The sequence below is a fragment of the Trematomus bernacchii genome, unplaced genomic scaffold, assembly GCF_902827165.1.
Source record: "Trematomus bernacchii unplaced genomic scaffold, fTreBer1.1, whole genome shotgun sequence".
In the NCBI taxonomy this organism is placed as follows: Eukaryota; Metazoa; Chordata; class Actinopteri; order Perciformes; family Nototheniidae; genus Trematomus; species Trematomus bernacchii.
The window spans coordinates 15954015-15974747 of NW_022988043.1; the positions used below are offsets into that span (position 1 = coordinate 15954015).

At 42.7% G+C, this 20733-nt stretch overlaps 1 protein-coding gene across 2 annotated transcripts in view; it reads right to left on the bottom strand.

The window, feature by feature from the left end:
- Positions 1-20733, bottom strand: part of kremen1 (kringle containing transmembrane protein 1) — a 55999-nt gene that overhangs the window by 33598 nt on the left and 1668 nt on the right. For both annotated transcript variants that reach the window (XM_034117580.1, XM_034117581.1), the window contains exon 2: positions 2700-2862. In XM_034117580.1, the coding sequence (XP_033973471.1) occupies positions 2700-2862 (163 nt within the window). The remainder of the gene's footprint in view (positions 1-2699; positions 2863-20733) is intronic.

A 20733-nucleotide genomic window follows, 5' to 3' on the forward strand; every position in this document is an offset into this window, starting at 1 on the left:
ATCAGAAAAGGTGAAAAAAACTACTTAAAAGGTGAAAAAAACTACTTTTTAAAGTGTTATGCTGCAGAATGACCAATATTCAACTCAATACCAGACATAAGAGTTGATCATTTACTTCCACTTGATGATATGAAATTAATTCTGAATTGCCACACGCTGATGATGAGTACTGTGATATTCACTGTTGGAATGAGCATCGCTAAGTCTCAGCTAAGACACACGAGCTGTTGTCCTTTCCTGAGGCTTTGTGCTGCTTTTCTTTTTGCAGGCGAACAATGTGACATTTCCCCTCTGCCCAGTTTCTCCCCGTTTTTTACAGCAGGCTATAAAAGTGAAATGTGGGGACTGTTAGGGGTCTTTCTCCAGCACTGCTGAAGTGCCCTCTCGACTAAATCACCAACTGGAAAACGGCAGTGATGGGACCAGAAGTTAGTGTGTAATACTCTACTTCCCTGCTTCTCAACACCTTATATGTGCGTGGAGCCGTGTGTTAAGGCAAATACGTGCAGCTTCCCATTATACACCTGTGCCTTGGCCTCAGATCAGGCTCATAAAACCCCAATTGGCCTCAGGGTCAGACATGCCAAAACTTCCCTGGCTCTGCTTCTTCTTTTTTTTTAACCCCACCCTTTGTTTAAGTATTACCACCTATTGTGTTCTAGTCAGAAATGTCCAGAGAAATGTAAGCCTCATATGAAAGATCATTCTTTTACTTAGTACTCGTACAGTAAAAATGTAAATAAGGTTATTTGCAATCTAAATTCATTAACAACGTCTAAGACATCTCACTTTCTGTAATAAAACTAATCTAACATTAGACATCATGCTTTATATACCAACTATGTGCAATATGCAATATGAGCAATATATATACATGCCGTAATAACTGTGCAATATATACCTGGCTGCTATATATTCAGAACTGTTACAGGATGTGTATTTTGTAAATTGTCTAATTTTTTGTATTTTCTTTTTAATCTTTAATATGTGTTTTATGCATGCTTCTTAGTTAACATGAAGCTGTCTTTGGCTCTTTTCTGCTGTAACAAATGTAAATGTCCCCTCTGTGGGACTAAAGGTATTCTGATTCTGATTACAGCGGGATTACCCTCTCCTCTGCAGAGACATACTTGTGGGAGGACACATGCACAAATACTTGACCCTGTGCAGACATGCCATACATGCCATCCTGCATCTTTTCATAATGAAGTGGCCACTTTGGTCCCCATAGCCCCACTGATGGGTGACTCTTTATGTCTGAGAGAGACTGGGAGTAGTTGTAGCTGGAGCCCTAAGTGACAGAAATCCCTCTGTCAGGAAGAAACAAAGCTATGAGCTGTTAGTAAGTTGGAAAAGCTGCTTACTCCACCAGTGGCCAAGAAAACAGGCAAATCCAAACAGTGGAGATGTCCATTTTTGACCGCTGTTTTGACATAATACACTCCTAATGTGCAGGGAAAGCCTTCCTGGATCCTCTGCATGTATCCTACTCATAAATCTCCCAAATTCCCATCCAGTTCAAGTTAAAAACTAATCTGTTCTGTGCTCCTTCAAAGCATTTCTGCATTATGAGTTTACAACCGTGACTTAGAGAAATGTTTCAAGGGCTTTGGGCCAGGGAGGGGGGGGGGGGGTGGTTCTGTTTCCTACGGCTTGGCGATCTTGGCCAAGCCACTGTTCTGGTAGTCTCGGTGAATTTGAACCGACTCACGGAACAGTGTGGCTCCCGGCAAATACACAACTTTGACATTGGTGCATACAATGCTGACAGTCGTACTTGGAGTGTGACAGACGGATTTTAAAGTGTTTCCTAGACACCAAAAAGCCACCGTGTCCCTTCACATTCCAGGGATGATGGATGGAGAGTTGCTTAGACAAACTCTTCAGGCGTGTTTGTGTCCTTGTGAAGACCGGGGCTAAACGTTCTGTTCGGGTACTACCAATAAAATATTCAGGGGCAGATGTCTGAGCAGCTCCCCTGCGCTCAGAACCTTCACAAAAAGGACACAATCTGTTACTAAATTATTCATACAGTCAAATGCTTTGTCCAAGAAGTTCAAAGCTCTGTCAAACCTCAGTATCCATCTGAGTTTGAACGGTGCTACTCAAAGCATGTTGACATCAATAACATCAATCACTTGTCATAACTGCTTAAAAGATTGTTAGTCTTACATTGAAAGTCACTGTTTAGGATTTTGCGGTAAATCTGATGGATTTCCAGGACAAAGGAAGGATGCTTAACAACATAAAAAAAGGAGAGGGAGCTGCTTTGGGACTAATCTTAATCTTAGTCTTAATAATCTTCATCTTTATCTGTAGCCTTTGTAAAACAAATAGAGTGGAGTGACGTAGGTTTGGACGTTATTTCAGAATCTACAATATTTTGGGAGGCACTAGTGGGGGGGGGGGGGGGGGTCTCATTTGCTCACAGGACTCATACCAACAAAGTCTATTTGAATGATTATATACACAATGTGTTTAAGAAGGTTTTATGTAACTCTGAGGTAAAGTTAAGATGTTGTGATTTAAGTGCAAATTACATTTCTCTAATCTATATCCTGGGTGAACATATTATGTCTAGAAGCCTCTAAAAGTTGGTCCCACTTAGCATTAAAGGGTCAAAATCCACAAAAAGGTTTAAAACCGTTGCTTTATTTGAACTTATTTACCCGTAGGTCAGCACAATATGAGGGACTCACCTGCAGAAGTTGTGGCTGCCCAGACCCCCCTCTCCATTGGGGTATTTGAGAGTGTTGTAAGGGTGCTGGAAAGTCTCATTCCAGAAGAGGCAGGGTTTACCACCATGCAGGCTGGTCTGATTCTGGAAGCCCCTGTAGTCCTCTCCGTTGGCAGTGTAGCACTCTGGAAAAAGAGGAACGAGATGGAGAAATTGAGAGGAATCACTTGTGTCTGCAATAAGGGCTTAGACATCTTTTAAGTTGCAAATCAAAAGCTTGGCAAGATCTTTTGAACTCAGAGAGTCAGCCACAAATATGACCTGCTTTATTGAGAATGTGGATTCAGTGAAATACTCTCAAGCTAGGAACATTTGTTCAGACGACAACTTTGGAATAATTGTAATTTTTGCCCAGTCTCGGTTCATTTCGGCTCTTGCCAAATGGGGTAAAGAAAGATCAAACACTGTATTGTTTTAATTAATGTCATCGCAGGAGAAAAAATGGCCCACAGATATACAGTAATACAAGTAAAGCAAACATGGCTTGGATTTCTAGGAAATGTATGACTACCCTATGGCCAAGCCAGAAAGAGAGTGAGAAAAGGGAGAGCTGGTTTCAAAGCAAAACAATGGCTGGGGGAGAGCTTTTCTTCCCTGAAATTGGGAAGTCAAATAAACATTGGCTGATGACGGGAACGTGATCAGCCATTACTGTGCATCGCTCTCAGCCTTGAGGAGGGGTGGGGGGGCTCCCATCAAGAGAGTTTTAACTGCTACAGCTGAATTCCTCTGTGATTGCATTACGATGGAAAATATTAATTTATTATGTTATGATTACTCAAACATAGACAGAGCAGGATTCTCCTTCAGTATAAACAGCAGGGGATACAAAAAGACTGTATGTATGACATTATGTTGCCAAGAGTAAATACTGACAATGGCATCACTTTGAAGTGTTCTTTTACAGTGTGTGCTTTGACACTTTTGAGTGTTGACTTATGAAGTGTAATACATAATACAATTATTTCAACTCATGCCTGTCAATCAAACTCAAGAAACAGAACAATAGTCGTTTGTTTGGCTCGTTTCCATGGGGTCTTGTTGCTATGTATGCAGTTAGCCAGTGACCGGCCCCTTTCATCAAGTGGAGCTGTCTGGGCTGAGTATGAGCTAATGCATCACAATATGACAGTCATTACATCCCATAGTGAGACAGCCGTGCTCCAAGGCTCTTTCTCATTCTCTTCCAGTCCAAGGTTTCCTAACTTCCTTTCTCTTTCTCATATCTTATCCTCTGTTCTCCCTTCTCAGCATTCACAACTCTTTTCTCCTCTGCTGCTTTGGCTTTCTTCTGTCATCCCCTTTCAACTTTTATACAGAATTTCTTTTGGGGGGGGGGGGGGGATCTCTTTGCTTCACAGGCTTCTATCTCAACTTTTGAGCTTGCGACTATCGTTAGATGGCAACCTTAAGATGCCGTTTCACACGTCTAGAGGAGGAAGGCAGCATCAATTAAGACCTAAAGGAGAATTATTCTTTTAGGAGACCAAACATCTCCCAAATGAAACCGTGTGTTGACTGCAGATGTTACAATATGTGTCTAATGTAGATATGTAAGGGACCTACATTTGCTTCCCGTACTTTCTACCATGTTTTGATATATTAACAGCAGTTAGCTTGCACACAAACATTCATTTCAGTCTCTTGCATCCTCTACTATACTTCTCTTAATTTGAAAGTAAATCAAAGCCCCTGGCAGCCAAAGTAGCTTTTAATTAAAGTTGTTTCGGCAGTGTTATTCAGTCAAGCTTGTTAGCCATCCATCGTCTGGCTGACAGGAGTTCAACGGTGGCAAGGAGATGCAGGGTGTCAGGTTCCTGCATTATGATGCCACTCTATTGTCTGTGAATGGCTCCCCTCTATATTAGCAAATTAATACCAACTAGGCCACCGCCAGATCGTAAATCCACTGGAGAGTGTCTGAGGCAGAACACGACTCCATAAAATAAAATAAACAGCTTAATGGTGGTACAACTAGGGGTCATGCTCTTGCTCCCCTACACAAGGGAGCGATGAAGAGTCGTGGGGCTGACACTCCAGACAACATGGTGTGTTTAATAATGCAAATTGTGCAATTGAAAAGGATGCACATGATCACCATGTAGCATGTTTATCCTGTGGAAGACTTTAGAGATAAGGTGGAGATCTGATATCAATGTTAATCTGTGTTGCCACTTCATGTTATGGCTCTACCTGACTCAACACTTTTTTAGAACTACTTCACTAATAATTCTGGCCACTGGTTGTTCAGAGAGAATCGCCACTACCGCCTACACTGAAGCCGTGTTATCACTCAACCTATGTTTCCATCTTGAGCAATCATTTTAAAAGTGGGAACAATTCAATCAGTTTAAAAGACACACACATAATATTGGCAAGAAAACAAATAACCACACAGCAAAATAATACTTTTCAAAACAGTAAGATTTAGTAGTGGAGTGACTTGTAATTATGGTTTGTCATTGACCTTAAGCTACAAAATGAGTTATCCTGCATGTTATGATTTGTATGGTATAATATACACAGAACTTATTGGGGAAGACAGGAATCAAATGATTAATTTTCATTGAATTCACATTTCTCCGGATGCTGGCAGTGACGGCAAACAGAAAAAAAGAGAAGGAACCACTGCCATTGAGAGTTTGGCAGCAGCACAATCATGAGTCACTGCTCCCCAAAAGCAATCATGACTGTTACTGCCCAAGTCACAGAGGATAACATCAGGTAGCGACAGGGCAACAGACTGCATCCCAAATGAGCTCACGTCCTTCAAATATCTTCTCCCCGAAAAGAGGGTATTAAAATGACTGAACGAAGCGCTGCTCAACAACACACTGTATCGAAAAGAAAGAGCCAAATGACTTTGTAAATGTCTCCTTTCCTCCTTCAGGAGACTTTACTCTAGAGTTTCAGGATGAAGCAGAGCTCGTCTGCACATGGTCCCTTTGGAACGAGCTGCTGCTGGCAATCATCCCGCCCTGCTGCGGTCAACTAAGCTTTCCAAGACAAGATGGTAAATATGGCAGCGTTTTGCCCCCTGGAGGAATATGGGGAAGGGGGATTGTTCCAGGTGGTTTCAAGACACCATTTGCTTGTGGTGGGAAAGGGAAGAAGCGGATCTGCAAGGCCTCAGAGATAAGTGAGGCTACGTTAGACATGAATGGTCCATTTAAGAGCCTTGAGGATGGCCACACATCTATATAGCTAAAGAAAGAATATGGTGGATATGAGCACTTTATCCTTGTCCTGGAGGAAGTTAAGAGCTCATCTGCTGATTGGATCATCACCACTCCATGCCCCCTCCCCTACAAACACGACCAGCCCTCAATCTGACACCCCCTTTCCATGTCACCAAGCAACTGTTGTGCTCTCGTCACATGGGCCTGGGCTTTCTTGTGGTTTCATCATAGGCCGTGATGGGAAACAGAACCACCGCCGCATGAAAGACAGAGAGAAGGGGGGGGAGAAAAAACCTCCTATAAAATACATGCAGATCTACAAATAGAAAAAATCCGGGAAAGGGAAGAGAAGGACTCGCCCTTTACCAAGCCCTGCCCTCACAGAATACTGCACCACCCCGGCGACAAGAGGGGGGAAAAGGAAACAGCAGAGGACCGCTGAGAGAGAGCTAATCGCCCTGTTATTATATTGGTTGGGATTTGTGGCTAATGACTTCCACATTGCGACTTCAAATGCACTTGATGTTCCGAAATAAGTGGGGGGGGGGGAGAGAGAAAAGAGCATTTGGTCATGTGATCTGAAAAACACAAACAAACAAGCTTACAAACAAATGGTTTCTCTGAGACGCGTTGCCAGGTCGCACAAGAGCACTTATTTGTTGTGTTCGCTACGAGGGATGAAAGCAGCGATAATTAAAGATGACTGCTTCCTCACTGAGGGTTGACATAAAGAGCTTCCTTCCATCTTTATTATATGTTTCCAAACTTCAGGGACAGCATAACAGGCTTAGTGGATGAGCAATATTTCCAGAATGAGTCTATGATAGAAACATGCATGTACACTTTTATGCACAAAAACATCATCATTTGTGCACACGCTTACACCACCCAAAGCTGCTCAGATTTAGAGAGCTTTCAAAGACGACGGAAACGTCAGATTATTAATGCACAACCTGCCAAAAAAAGTTTCCCCTCCACTCTGTCCTGGTAACCATTAATGTTGTGAGGCTCATTAATGTCAGTGTAGTAAGCACAGAGGCCAGGGCCAGGCCAAACCAGGCCAGATGTAGCAGGTTACAGATTACTTTTCTGGTGGGGACACAGCTGGCTGCAACACAAGTCTGGTTCCCCTTTTCCCCAGCAGCATCCATTTCCACATCAAAACCACATCAGACTTCAGAGGATCACAGGAAGACTGCTTCACAGGAAGACTGCTTATCCAGGTTTCACAGATAGTCACAGATTCAGTAAGGCTCTTTTAATGAATTTGGAAGTGGCTGAGAAGAAGTCACCAATGTCTCGGGGGTGGGCTTGGCAGTTAATGGACCACATCTCGTCTCTGTGCTTTAAAAGTGCCCTCTTGGAAGAAGGTCAATGAAAGTGCAAAGAATTAACCTTGCACGTGATGAGAACAGATGCCTCTAACTAGTTAACTCTGCAGACAATGACTTCTCAATGGGATTTTACAATCCTTCTTTTTGTTTCATGCTTTTGTCATGGGTTGCAGCCCCAGATAACCAGGCCGTAAACCAGGAACTCATTCATCCCGAAATAGCCTTCGCCATGCTTCCTTTGCAAAAAACCCTCCACTGCACCACCTCCTGAGTTCACTACCACAGTAGCCACAGACCCACAAGACTCCCTGCCAAAGTTTCTGGGTAGCACCTATAAAATATGGCCCCATCTCGTTCTAGTGCGGCCCCTATTATTTAGCTCCGTAATGGAAAGAGTCTAATCGGCAGGAGCCCGTGGTGGGCTAAAAGCGCTGCCAAAAAAACCGTCTGTTTGAAGTTGCTTGTCACAAAATGGAAAGCATAAAAGGTTGTTTTGCCCACAAGCAGGCCCTATATTTAAATACCAGAGGAAAAATCAATCAACAAATAATATACCAAGGCAGATAAGGACTCCACCTATGTAGGATATCCCGTAGTTGCCAGGATGATCTCTGACAGAGCGCAGCACAGATGGACCAAGAGTAGTTTTGGCTCTGTGAGTGGCCCAGAATGAAACAAGGAGGGACAATTTTGAGTTTTACTTGGCAGACGTTCAGGGAGTGACTGATGGGCTGCAGACTCTGACAATGACGTAAAGGACATTCAGGGACTTGCTGAAACCCTAGGGAAAAAAGCTGCTGGCACAATGTGGACATCAGAGACATGTTAGCCAACCTGACATGAGGGCGGACGAGGTGTCACGCTCAATTACCTCCCTCTGGCAGCTCCTCACCGTTTCCTCGAGTCATAATCCACATCTGCCATATATTTCCAAACATGATTAAAAGCTTCTTCACCTCTAACGCTGTCCTTGTTTCTGTAGTTTCTCACACCCAATCACAAGTCTCCCTACACAGTAAGTATAGGCAAGGGTTACAGGGTTGAACAAACACAAGGGGAAATCCCCTGCATACTCAACACATGCCACTGAACCCGCTCCAAACCAACTCTTACACGAGAGTAAACAAGACGACGTGTGCAGGAGAAAGCATCATTGAAAGAAGGAGGGGGGGGGGGGGGGGGGGCAGGAGATAGGGAAGCCAAGACGTGCTAAGGTTGTTCAATTAAGGGCTTTCAAAAGGTGCACAATTAGTGTGTCTGGGATCGATCCATCCTAAATAAAGTCAAACTGCAAATGAGTGTGGAGCATTGACATTGAATAACAGATTGTGAAAGACGAAAAGATGTAAGTAAAAGCAAAATGAATCAGAAAAAGAAAGAGGAGAAGAAAACAGAGTGAGTCAGGGTGGGACAAAGACTGTTTTTATGATCCGTCATATTGTTAACCCAGGCTCTAATTGTCTCCCTCTTGTGTATAGCACAAATGAAGTGAGCGCTGGGTTTATTTCACATTTCCCCATGTTATAGACAAGGCTGACAAAGACCAGGCTTGTAAAATGAACAGCGAACACAGAGTTTACATCTCCAACGTCTGAGTCTGAAGGTACACATCTCATTCCAGAGGAGCTCTGTGGCACAGATGCATGCTGGGGCCTTTTACCAGCAAACAAACAACCGAAGCAGGGCTGAAGGGAGAACAAAATGTGTCTTACTAATGCGTGTCTGTCCTCTGTGAGGAAAATAACACAAGACCATATGGGTTCCTCATCGCACGCCGCCTTTGATAACCAGAGGATCTACGGCTTGTGATACAAGTCATGATGGCTTACTGTTGCTAATGGCTGTGCGTTACTCGCATGGGGGTGTTTTAAGCTTGTTCTCTTCTTCTTTGTTTTGCTTGTAAATGGATGGTAAAATGATCCCTCAGTCAACTTGCACTGTCAGATGCCACGATAAACATATGCAGTGACAAAACAGGCATTAAACTGCCCTCCTACCCACATCATTCCTTCTCTTTTTGTTCCTCCTTCTCCCTCCTCATACCCGTATCCCTCCCCCCAGATGCACTTACAGTAAGAATGAAAGGGAGCAATTTTCATCAGTGAAGCAGCCGCGGTATTTTCAGATGGATCTGATGTGGAGGGAACGGAGGACACACACACTCGCACACACACATCAAAATGCACACAGGCTCCTTTGTTCACTTGGTGGTAGGGCCAGTGTCATTGTGGTGATGCCATTCTCACCCACTCATCACTGTACTGTAGATATCACCCACTGAGTGAGTGTATGTGCATGCATGTGTGTATGTGCATGCATGTGTGCATGTTTTTGTTTGAGTGCACATGTCTGTCAATTCCCCTCTCCTCACCATTTGACAGCCTCTCCAAGGCAGCAATCAATTTGCGGTAACATAATGTAAGCTGTGCGGCCAGTATGGCTGCGGCCGGCCCTGATGGACAATTACCATGTTTGACGTTGCTCCAATGATAACAGTTGGATTTGTACGCAGTGATGGACCTCATATCCATATGTAGGCCCCATCTGTTAAGCCACTAATACAACGAAGGCCAGATAGCACCTCAGAGAAAGATGAACCATGAAAGAAAAGGGGTTGTTGCTGAGCACACCTGTTTTCGATCTTCCTCTTTGTGCTCAGGTTAGCTGCTATCTGAGGAATGTAAATGATATGTGGTTTGGGCTGAAGCTCTGTCAGTGCTGTTGCAGGGGATAGAGTGCAACTATTACCTCCACACACACACCCACCCACCCACCCACCCACCCACACACACACACACACACACACACACACACACACACACACACACACACACACACACACACACACACACACACACACACACACACACACACACACACACACACACACACACACACACACACACACACACACACACACACACACACACACCACCTCATCTGTCTCTTCTTTCCTGAGGTCCTGTGTGAATACAGGGTTCGGGGAAGATGAGGTCTGACTTGGATAAATACAGGAATCGAGTCGAGGGGAGGGAGCGATGTGACCTGCCCTGCTAATGCAAACAAGAAGAAACACACTGCTGCACCAGATCAAAAGCACAGCTGTTTTTCCTGTTTATTCTTAACAGACATCATTATTAAAACAGAATGATGCCGGCTTGAATCACAACAAGACCCGAGGCAAACGAAGCAGAATCCCTTGTGTAAAGCAGCAGAAAAAGATTTGAAGGATTTGATCAACTAATACTATCGCAGTTTTGACTAATTTTATGTTTGGTTTTGAGAACATTAACTTTTATTTAAATGTCCACATCCCATGTACATGTCCACGGCAGTGCAGGTGTTACTGAAAATCTTGTTTGTGGAACTTTTAAACACTATTCAATTTTGTTTTTCTTTCTCTACGCTGCTGTTTGGAGGAGAGTTTTAAATGTTGCTCTGTTATGGCGCGTTCCTGCCAACTATACATGACTCCCAAAATATAATTTGGGGAATGAGAAAATTAGTTGCATTTTATCTAGTGGAGAAGCTGAAACTGCAAAAACAAGAAAAAAGGGTTTTATTTGCAAAAAATACCCCAACAATAAAGTATCAAAATAGTTTTTGATTAGTTTTCTGTGTCTAAAAACATGAAAACCTAAATGTAGCGTCACTCTGTCAATCTGTTAGACCACCAATAGTCACATCAGCCTGGGAAGCTTTAAAGGCAGCTTTGAAGCCGCTTTTTAAAAAGAAATAAACAAAATGGTTACTGGAAATTGGGCTTAAGTTGATCAAATGTCAGAGGGAAGCTTATGGCCATGTGTTGTGATTAAATGTAACTGAAGCAGACCAATAGGATATTTCATTAACCCTTTAGGCAGAGCCGAGAAATGGATTGTCCGGAAGGCAAGGCACACTGATAGATAACCCTAACCCTAACCCTGTGATTTCATTTAACTTTTACTTGTTGCTTGCAGTTGTGGGGGAACAGACCCAATGTGTGGAGCCTAAACATCCTCCCATCTGCAACCAATGAATCCAGTGTGATGGTTTGGAGAGAGTGGCACATAACAACACATCAGAAAAAAACGCACCAGTGTGTTTTGTCTAACTTTGTATGCTAAAGATGAAGGCAATGATCTGATCCCTTAGCATTCTTTGGCTTTTTTAGATTGTTTTACACTTTAAATGTATGTATGTTGTGTAGAAAATCCCCTGTTGCGTGAAGTAATTGCGCCTTCATCTCTTGCTACACCGAATGTCCTTATCCATGCTGTCGGCTTAAGACCAATCCGTGATCATTATCACTGAAGTGCACATCTCAATTTTATGGATTGTCCTAACATGTTTGAATTGTTATTTTTTTATTATCCTGTCTGACTGACCCGGTCAGAGAATGAACAGAGCATGTACAATCCCCTGTATCAAATCACAAAAGGTTGTCAGATAAACCGCAACAGAGTGCACTTCTAAGGACACAATAACAACGGCACAATAGGCTGCTGCAGAGGGGACCATAGCGCTCAACATTCAGACCCCTTTTAACCAGCCACGTCTCCAGTTCCTGATCTTGATTGTGAAAGTGATCCTTTTTCACTGTGGTTTGTGTGGCTGTGGGAAGAGCAGCAGTACTGGGAACCAGATGGCTCTGGTAAAAGACAGGGGGCATCCCACTGGCCTCCCTGAGAAGGGGATCCATTACGGAGGATCTATTGAGGGCCGGCAGATTCTGTTTCACGGCATCAGCCGAGTGTGACCGACCCTCAGTTGGCTTTGGTAGTGGGCTGGTGCCACGTAGGCGGCTGCAGACCCAGTCCTTTCTGTGTTCACCTTGGGGAGCTGTATTCACCTTCGATGCAGGACAGACAATTAGATCAGGGCCTCTAGGCGACTTGGGTTTCACCGTTTTTGACTTCAAGCTTTTTTCTTGCATTGCAAGTGGATATCACTGGCTCCGTAGCGTAGAAGACAATGGTCGTTTTTGAAAACAGTTGACTGGGAAGTTCCTGTGAATTTGTAAAGTAGGGTAAATGGACTTTTTAAGCTCAGTTAATTATCGTATGGAGTATCAAGTTATTGGTTTGTTTCTATATTCTTTCAAAAAAGACCACACACTATCTGTTTCCCTGCACATTTCGCTGTCACGGCTTCTTAGCTCTGCCCACTACTGGTTTGTTCCTTTGTTTGCTGTCCACTCAAGTATGTCTGCTCCCTTCACTTGTCCAAATGTTTGCACTGTCCACTTAGCCATGTCCACTTGCTTGGCCTTGTCTGATCAGTGCTGTCTGTGGGCGTTTCCTGCAAGGACGAAAGGCGACAATTTGCCTCTTCGGCCACAGGCTGCTGCAGCTGGACACAAACCAGACCCCAGGGCTCAGCAGCTAAATTACTCTCCATTTATTTAAAGTGGTTGCCATTACTCTACCGCAGTAGAGCACAGACCTCAGTGGCCCTGGCCCAACCATAACTGCAGTATAAAAAGAACCAAGTTCGCCGGACAGGTCATGTCTGACACAGTAGCAATTCCATATCCTCCCGTTATGTTCTTGGTTACGCTTCTCAAAACTCAGAATCACATATGACACCATAAAAATACATAGTTGCTTTAAAACTCCTGTTGAGATTCTTGCTTAAACACCCAACCAGTCTCTGGCGAGATGTTAGGAACAAGTTACGTGTTTAAATCAAATCAAGAAAAATAACTAATTTACGTTAATCATACTATGTCAAAATATTTAATAATAGTATGTTCAAAACGGAAATACAGAGACAGGAAGCCAGAATGGTTTTGAGCTTGTACCAAAACAAATGTAATTGTTTTTTGCCTGCACTTCCTTTTATCAACACGCCCAAAGCTGATGCGTCAGTATATAAATCCAGGGAAGGAAAGTTGTTTTTTGATCCATCAGCCACTTTCTGCCTGGGGCATTAAAACCTACTTTAAAATTCCATTCTCTGTGAATTAAATGGAGTTTTGATAATGACAAAAATTGTTGGTTTGAGAGTTAATAGAATTCATAGAAGAACATAAGGCTCTATGGTATTTCATTACTGTTGTCTGACTATTTGATTCACCCCCTCGCCCTGGAGTGTGTTCCAGCTGATGGGCTCTGACTGCGGCAGGGAGCACCGGCTCAGCTGAGGGAGAATGTCATTTGGCATTGACTGGAGTGGGTCTCCTCATGCATACGCAAATGTCAAGGTACACAAAGAGGCCAGGGAACACAGCTCATGCATAACAGTATTAAAATGTAGAGTTGGAGGAAGAAAAACTTGGAGAACAGTATCGAGATGAAAAGAGTTGTGAAAGAATAAGAGGCTACATGGCTTTGCAGAGCTCCATCCAAAACCAACATGTCACGGCTCATTCAGAAAAATACTCTGACTGGTCCTAACTGACCTTTGAGCAACAAAACCTCACAAACCACTATTCTGGCCACATGTGTGCACTCTCCCACCTAAACATTGTGTATCTCTTTCAAGCCTGACAGTTGTGTACAGCCAGCAGCGGTTTGACAGCCTAATTCCATGTTGTCTCACCGGACCGCCTCCGTGGATCAGGGACCGGAGTGACTCAACCTTGCACCACTTTGTTTGGGGACGCCTGTTTCTCTCATCTCCCTGTGCTTCACGTGTCTATCGCCTCTGTCACGCCAAGTCACCTCTTAGCAGTGCTTCCCATTGCGACACCATCATAGATCCTGAAGCTGGAGTTGGTTTGGCTTCTTTGCATGCTGGGTTGCCCAACCAACCGCCCGAGCAGGTGGTGATTTGCACAAGAGAAAGAAATGAAAGAGTCGCACTGAGCGGAAGTTCAAACGGATAAATCGAGAAACCGGGAAACGACACAGAGAGAGGTGCTTTAATAAAACAAATGTAAGCCTTTGAACACGACAGGACGCGAATCGCAGTGGCACGATAATAAGCACGATTGTGTTTATAATAACTAGGTCTGTTTCTCCGTCTTAGTGGTTGGTGGTTTTGTGGGTGCACCAATGCCCTTGCATGGAAGAACAAGGGCGTTGCCCGGAACTTGACCTTTGCAGGGCACCACCAAGAGGTCAACAGGAAGTAAATGGGCTGCCACCCCGAAACAGAAGCACACATTTCCAAACTAGAGTTTTTTTCTTCTTCTGTTGCCTGTGAGCCTGATCCAACCAACCTTCGGCCAAGTAAATAAGGGAATTCTTCAAAACTTTGGCCTGTCTTAACAAGTCAAGACATGCTGAGTACCACGAGTGTTGGGATATGCAAAAAGGAAAATACTCTGCCCTTTTTTCCTACATTTCAGACTTTCTAGTCCCTATGTCTGGTTCATCTGTCAGTGCTACTGTGAGCTGGTGATACCATACCAAGTACCATACTAATGTAAAACAAATGGTGATGCTCAGCGGAAGGACCTCTTTGGAGGCCTGTTGTTTGTCCTCCACATTATTATTATTATCACCTCAGCAATTTAGCTAATAGCAAAGCCTTTCAGTCACTATAACTCTAACGTCCAATCTGTTGTGGGTCACCTTGCAGTCCCAGTGTCAGTTGAGGTTGATATGCATAGTTGTTTTTTGTTGCGTGTTTTGTTGTGTTGCTTAACTTAACCTCTTGGGGCATTCCATGAGGGCTCCATATGGGCTGGTGTGGAGCTGTTTATGCATGGACATAACACAAAAAGGAGAAAGACTGATTGACTGCTTTTGCTGTTAAAACAACCAGTAAATACTCACTGAACCCGAGTTTAACCTACAGGAAATTCAAAGGAGTATAAAGTTGTACATACTATAAAAGTTTAGAGGAGATTAGCCCATTCGTCAATTTACTCAAGACTCCAACGATTGATGAGAAAATAGGGAGTCAAGGCAACCATGTGTCCCTGATATATTATTCTTCCCTGTGATGGATGCAGGCACACTTGTATGCCCTTCAGTGAAAGTAGGGACTACCATTATCTCAAAAGTGAACAGCTGAAGAACTACTTTGTCTTCTTACTTTCTTCTAAATGTGTTCCTTTACCAGTCACATAAGCTATCACATTTTTAGCTCTATAACACTATTAAACTACAAAAATGTGAGTCCCTCAACACTGGGAATAAGTGTGTGAGAGATGTATTACACAGGGATTGCTTCAGACAATATGGATGAAGTCAATACAACTTCAATATATTGATTGTGCTTTTACTAGCGGCACATCAGAATCAGAATCTGTTTAATTACCAAATAGGTTCACACATACGAGGAATTGCTATATGTGGTGTATACATAGCTGTTCAGATAGCTTTGCTGTGAAGACCCTAACAGACTACATCAGCTATCACATGATTTAAATGCCAAAAACAAATGAAAAAAACAAGGAAAAAGGCTTAAAGGATACAAAGAGCTGAAGGAAAGTGAGAATCATTGTATTAGATCCCTTCCAGTCTAAAACTCCCACTCCCACTAAACACACACACACACACACACACACACACACACACACACACACACACACACACACACACACACACACACACACACACACACACACACACACACACACACACACACATACACACACACACACACACACACACACACACACACACACACACACACACACACACACACACACACACACACACACACACACACACACACACACACCAGTTCACCAATTCAATCCAGTGGTTTGTCTGAACTTGTGTCTGCAGCACAGGAGCTCACCAGGGGAGGAGAGGTTTCCATATCCATCCATCTCTGAACCGGAAGAGCGGGAGGGACCGCAGGGCCCACATCTGAGACCCAGACCCCATGCACGCTCTTCCCATTTTGCCCTCTGACACTCCCTTTAGCCACACACCGAAGGCCAGTATGTTAAACTCTTTTAGAACCCGCTGTCTCTCCTCAAAGCAGCGCTCCATCGCAATCACCTCTGCCAACACAAGCTCTTGTTTCCTCAGATCGCGGCTGAAGATGGTCTGTTATTATCATCCTAGTCAGACGATTCAGAGCTTTTCTCTCAAACACACACACACACATTCACAAAGATCTCTCTGTCTCAGGGGTTAGAAAGGTTTATGGAGGACAGTAATAAACTGCTCTGTATGGACTGCTTTTACAAGTTGAGAGTGGATTAAGTCGAGACGGATACGGTGATTGACTGTGTGAGCGAGAGCTGTGGATTAGGCAAAGACAGACAGTTGTTTGTGTGTGTACGTGGTTGAGTGTGCGTGTGTGGGGAAGGAGGGGCATCAGATTGAGGATGTGAGACCTCTTGGTTTGGCACTTGACGTGGCCTCTTAAAATCGAAAGCAGGAACGTTGGAGGTTTATGGAGGCTGCAGATGGCAACAGCTGCCTCACATTTGAACTTCACTCAAACACATGCACATGAAGTGTTGAAATTATTGGCTGAATAATTGATGACTCAAGTGACCGAAAAGTAATTATCATTTTGAATGGACAAATTGTGAAACATTTGCTGTTTTCAGATTGATAAGTATGAGTATATATTATTTTACATTGAATGCCTTTGGATTTTAGATGGTTGCTTGGAGAAAACAAGACATTTTAAGATGTTCTCTTGGGCTTTGGCCTACTTTAAATTTGTGGAATGGTTCAATTTATTTTGAGGAAAAAGAAACAGTAGTATCGACTTCGCACCTCAGATTTGAATACTAGAGGTCCATAAAGTGTTGAGGAAGTTTGTAATGTGATATGATCGTAAGCTCCTTAAGACCTTCTCAATAGACCTTGTGTGGGATCAATTTCCATAAAGGATTGCAGTAATTGATAATAAAGATAACTGTAAATTGCATCCCTAAACACTTAGGGAGATGGAAAAGCAGAAATATGCTCACAAAATACAAAATACTCCTGAATTAGCATAAATGAGCCTGTTGAGAAGCTACTGCATCTTTTACTCCTCTGATGGTGGTATCTACTGTATACAACAGGCAACACGCTCTGACTCGATGTTCAGCCAAACACCTGAAAATAACACAAACATGCACCGTAGACTCAATCACACGGCAAGCTATTGAACAGTCTTCAAAAACTACAATACAAACCTCTGTGTGAGCTACTGTTCAGGAGTAGGTGCAGTGTTTAAAACCTCTCTCCCGCAACAATGCCTCAACTACAGCGTTGTAAAGTTCCTCCTGCGGCCGGACAAGCCCATCCTGACAGAGTCCAGACCAACATCATGCAGTGCTGGACAGCGTTCAGACAGGGAGTAGGACAGACAGCGGGGTTGCCAAAACAAACAAGGGGTTGCCAGTAAATGCAGCTTACTGTACCTACATGTCAGGCTACAAAGAAAATACCACACCACATGTTGTCAATCACCCCGCCATCACTCTATTTGGTGCCTGTAATGCTTCAAGGAAGAAAATGGAGTGTTTGAAAAGCTCCAGTGTGGTCTGGAACTAATCAAGCTGATTTACCTGCTATAAGTTGGTGTTGATAAGATGCCTCACTGCACAGAACGCAGCCTTAGCAAATCTTCCCACTGTGGCCTTACAAGTGAATTCATGCATATCTGGTTAAGTAGACTGAGACTTGGCGAAGACTTCAGATAAAATGAAAGCCCATGAAGGCACATCTTGCTTTGTGCGATCAGTCCAAGATTTAGTTTGTTTGAGCACAGCCTGGTCTTAACCTGATGTTTTCTTCATCTGGCCTTATTTCTGACAGCTCGGTCTATCGTGATCACATAATGAGAGTGCATTCCATGTTGCCAAAATGTCAAAGCCTGCCATTTTCAAGCCTCAGCTCGACACAACGAAAGCCAACTGGTTTCCTTTAAAGGTAATAGAAAGAACGTTCAGCCATACACAGGTTGTCACTTCACTTCTTTTTTTATGTTGCTGTTATTGAACAGCAACATGAGGGATCAAACAGATCAATTGTTGCCGACCTTTTGGTGTTGTGAAGCTCTTAATCAAAGCAAAACCTACTTGAAATCACTTTCCCTTAAATATAAATGTTACGGCAGACCTGAAAGGGTAAAACTATCCAGACTTTCACAGTCGAAAAGATCAGAAACATATTGAAAGATTATCTCCTACACGGTCGAAGCAATAGTTCAACATTCAGGATGATATAACTATTTTAATAATTATTTTATTTTACAAGCGTCTTTGAGCACTGCGAAAAGCGCAACAAAAATTAAATGTATTATTATTATTATTATTATTATTATTTAACCTTCAAATAACAGCTGGATGCTACAATGAGGGGGAAGAAAGACAAACTTCTGTTCTTGCACATTGTAACTTTTGTAAGCTTTTCTTACAACATCCCCTGCAGGAAAATGTTGCGATTTTGGTGAAACTGGATCATATTTTGTTCATAGAATGTTTTCTTGCTTTCCATCTAAAGTCTTCAAGCTGCTCTGCCTTAACTCTTGGTGTTTAATGATATTTCCAAATAGAGAAAAAGGCTTTCTTTTTGCTTAAGTAAAACATACGGGTAATTGCTGCCGTGAGCTCCAGCTAACTGCTGTACGACAGTTAACTGTTGGTCTTATCTTGGTCTGTTGCCAGTGTTGGTAACAGGTGGATTAAGATAAAATAAGATAAGATAACATAATATTGACCTTTATTAATCCCTGTAGGGAAATTCAGGAGTTTAAGCAGCAACAGAGTAAGACCGAAAGTACAGTACAGACTCACACAAGATTAATAAAATGAAGGATAACATTTAAATTATATACAGATAAGTAGCTGTTAACAAAAAGCTGGCTTTGCCATGTCTTGTGTTGTTACAATTGCTTGATGCTGAAATGTGTTAGCAAAGTTGTCAGTGGCTAGATGGAGTTGGTTAGCTTAGCTTAGCAAAAGCTAGCATAGCCATGCCATGTCCAAAAGTAACAATATCCACCTACCAGTACCTCTGAAGCGCACTACATTAGGATGTGAAATGTTAAAGCTGTTTTACAAAGGGTTTATTTACCTGACGTTTTTATACTTTGTTACCAAACAACAAAGGTGATATAACATGTTAATTTGTGAGCTTTACAGGTGCTGGTAGGTGGATGTTGTTACCTTTAGACAGAGCCAGTTGATGTTTCCAGTCTTTGTGCTAAAGCAACGCAGCTGAAGCTCAAGCTTTATATTTAACAAACAAATATGAGTGGTACAATCTTCTTATCTCATTCAGCAAGAAAGCTAATAGTTCATAGTTCATAGTATGTTGTTCATCCCTGCATGTGCTGAAAGAAAAATAACTTGAACAGCCAGCCACTGAATTAAAAAAAAAAAGAATCGCTTTGGGGGAGCGACATACTTCAACAGCAACACAAAAATCTGCATAAACAAAAGACATACACATATACACTGTGGGACTCTCACAACTGGCCACTATCGTCCACCTGCCAGTGAGATCGGTCATGGATAACAGGAACATCAGTAGCAAAATAATTCCTTGTTGATTAACAAGCAACTTGCTCACAACAACAACACTATGGACTACATGATCATAGCGACTCAATTACTTCTCATCTTGACAGCTCTGACAGGATTCGGCTTTTACTTGTTTGTACATTTGTGTGAAGGGCCTTAGCAGCTGACAAGTGAGCAACAGTGGGCCGCAGTCATACACAACGGCATGTGTTTCTTTATGAAGCCTCTGAGTTACATACATACATCAAAGATAGGACTTTGGTTAACTAATGCTTTAGAAGTGTGCTGTACTGAAGAGGAGCACGTTCTTATATTAGAGGCTGCAAAAAGGTACTTAGCTGCTGCAGCTATATGCAACACAACTAAGCCTTAGTTTCATTTCACTTGTTTGCCCTTTGTATGTGTGTTTACATCTCTACATCTGTAGGCGCGTGATTGTGCTTTTCATTCACTCCTGCTTGATGCGATGGCGCAGTAAAAGCCCTCTATTGTGATATTGTTTTAATCACTATCACAAAATCAACAGTGGCTGGATTTCTGCAGAGCATTAATAAGCTGCTGAATGACCAGCCTTCACAGGTTCAACTCAATTCCCGCTGGGTTTAATCATTCATATATGAGCATATCCAGATTTCACTTCTAAATATCATCCGGGACATGCTAAGGATTCTTCTGTTGGATTTCATGTCAATTCTAAACCACAACAATAACGTGAGACATATTTTAACAAGTCAAATCAATGAAGTGATTCCACAGTTCTGCTTGGTGTGTCCACTTCCTCTCATCTGCCTTATAGATTTTTCTCTGGGCTTCCTACATTTACCAGAATGCCTTTCCGCAATCTCTGAATCATGAATAATTTGCTTCAACCATAAAATGAATCTCCTTTGATTCAGCTTCTCCTGGTAAAAGTAAGCTCAAGACTGCATCTCTGGAAAGAAGCACTTTTTTCTTTGATTCGGAGTGCCTGACACTAAAAATGTGATGTTTCCACTTACATTTTTATACGAGCAGTCTTCTGCTTTGAAACCATAGAAGCTCCAGACGTTAAGCAAATAATCTTTGACTGTAAGAAAAACAGATGAAGTGTCTCTACTATAGGGGCAGAAAGGCTTTAGGGTTTTTCCT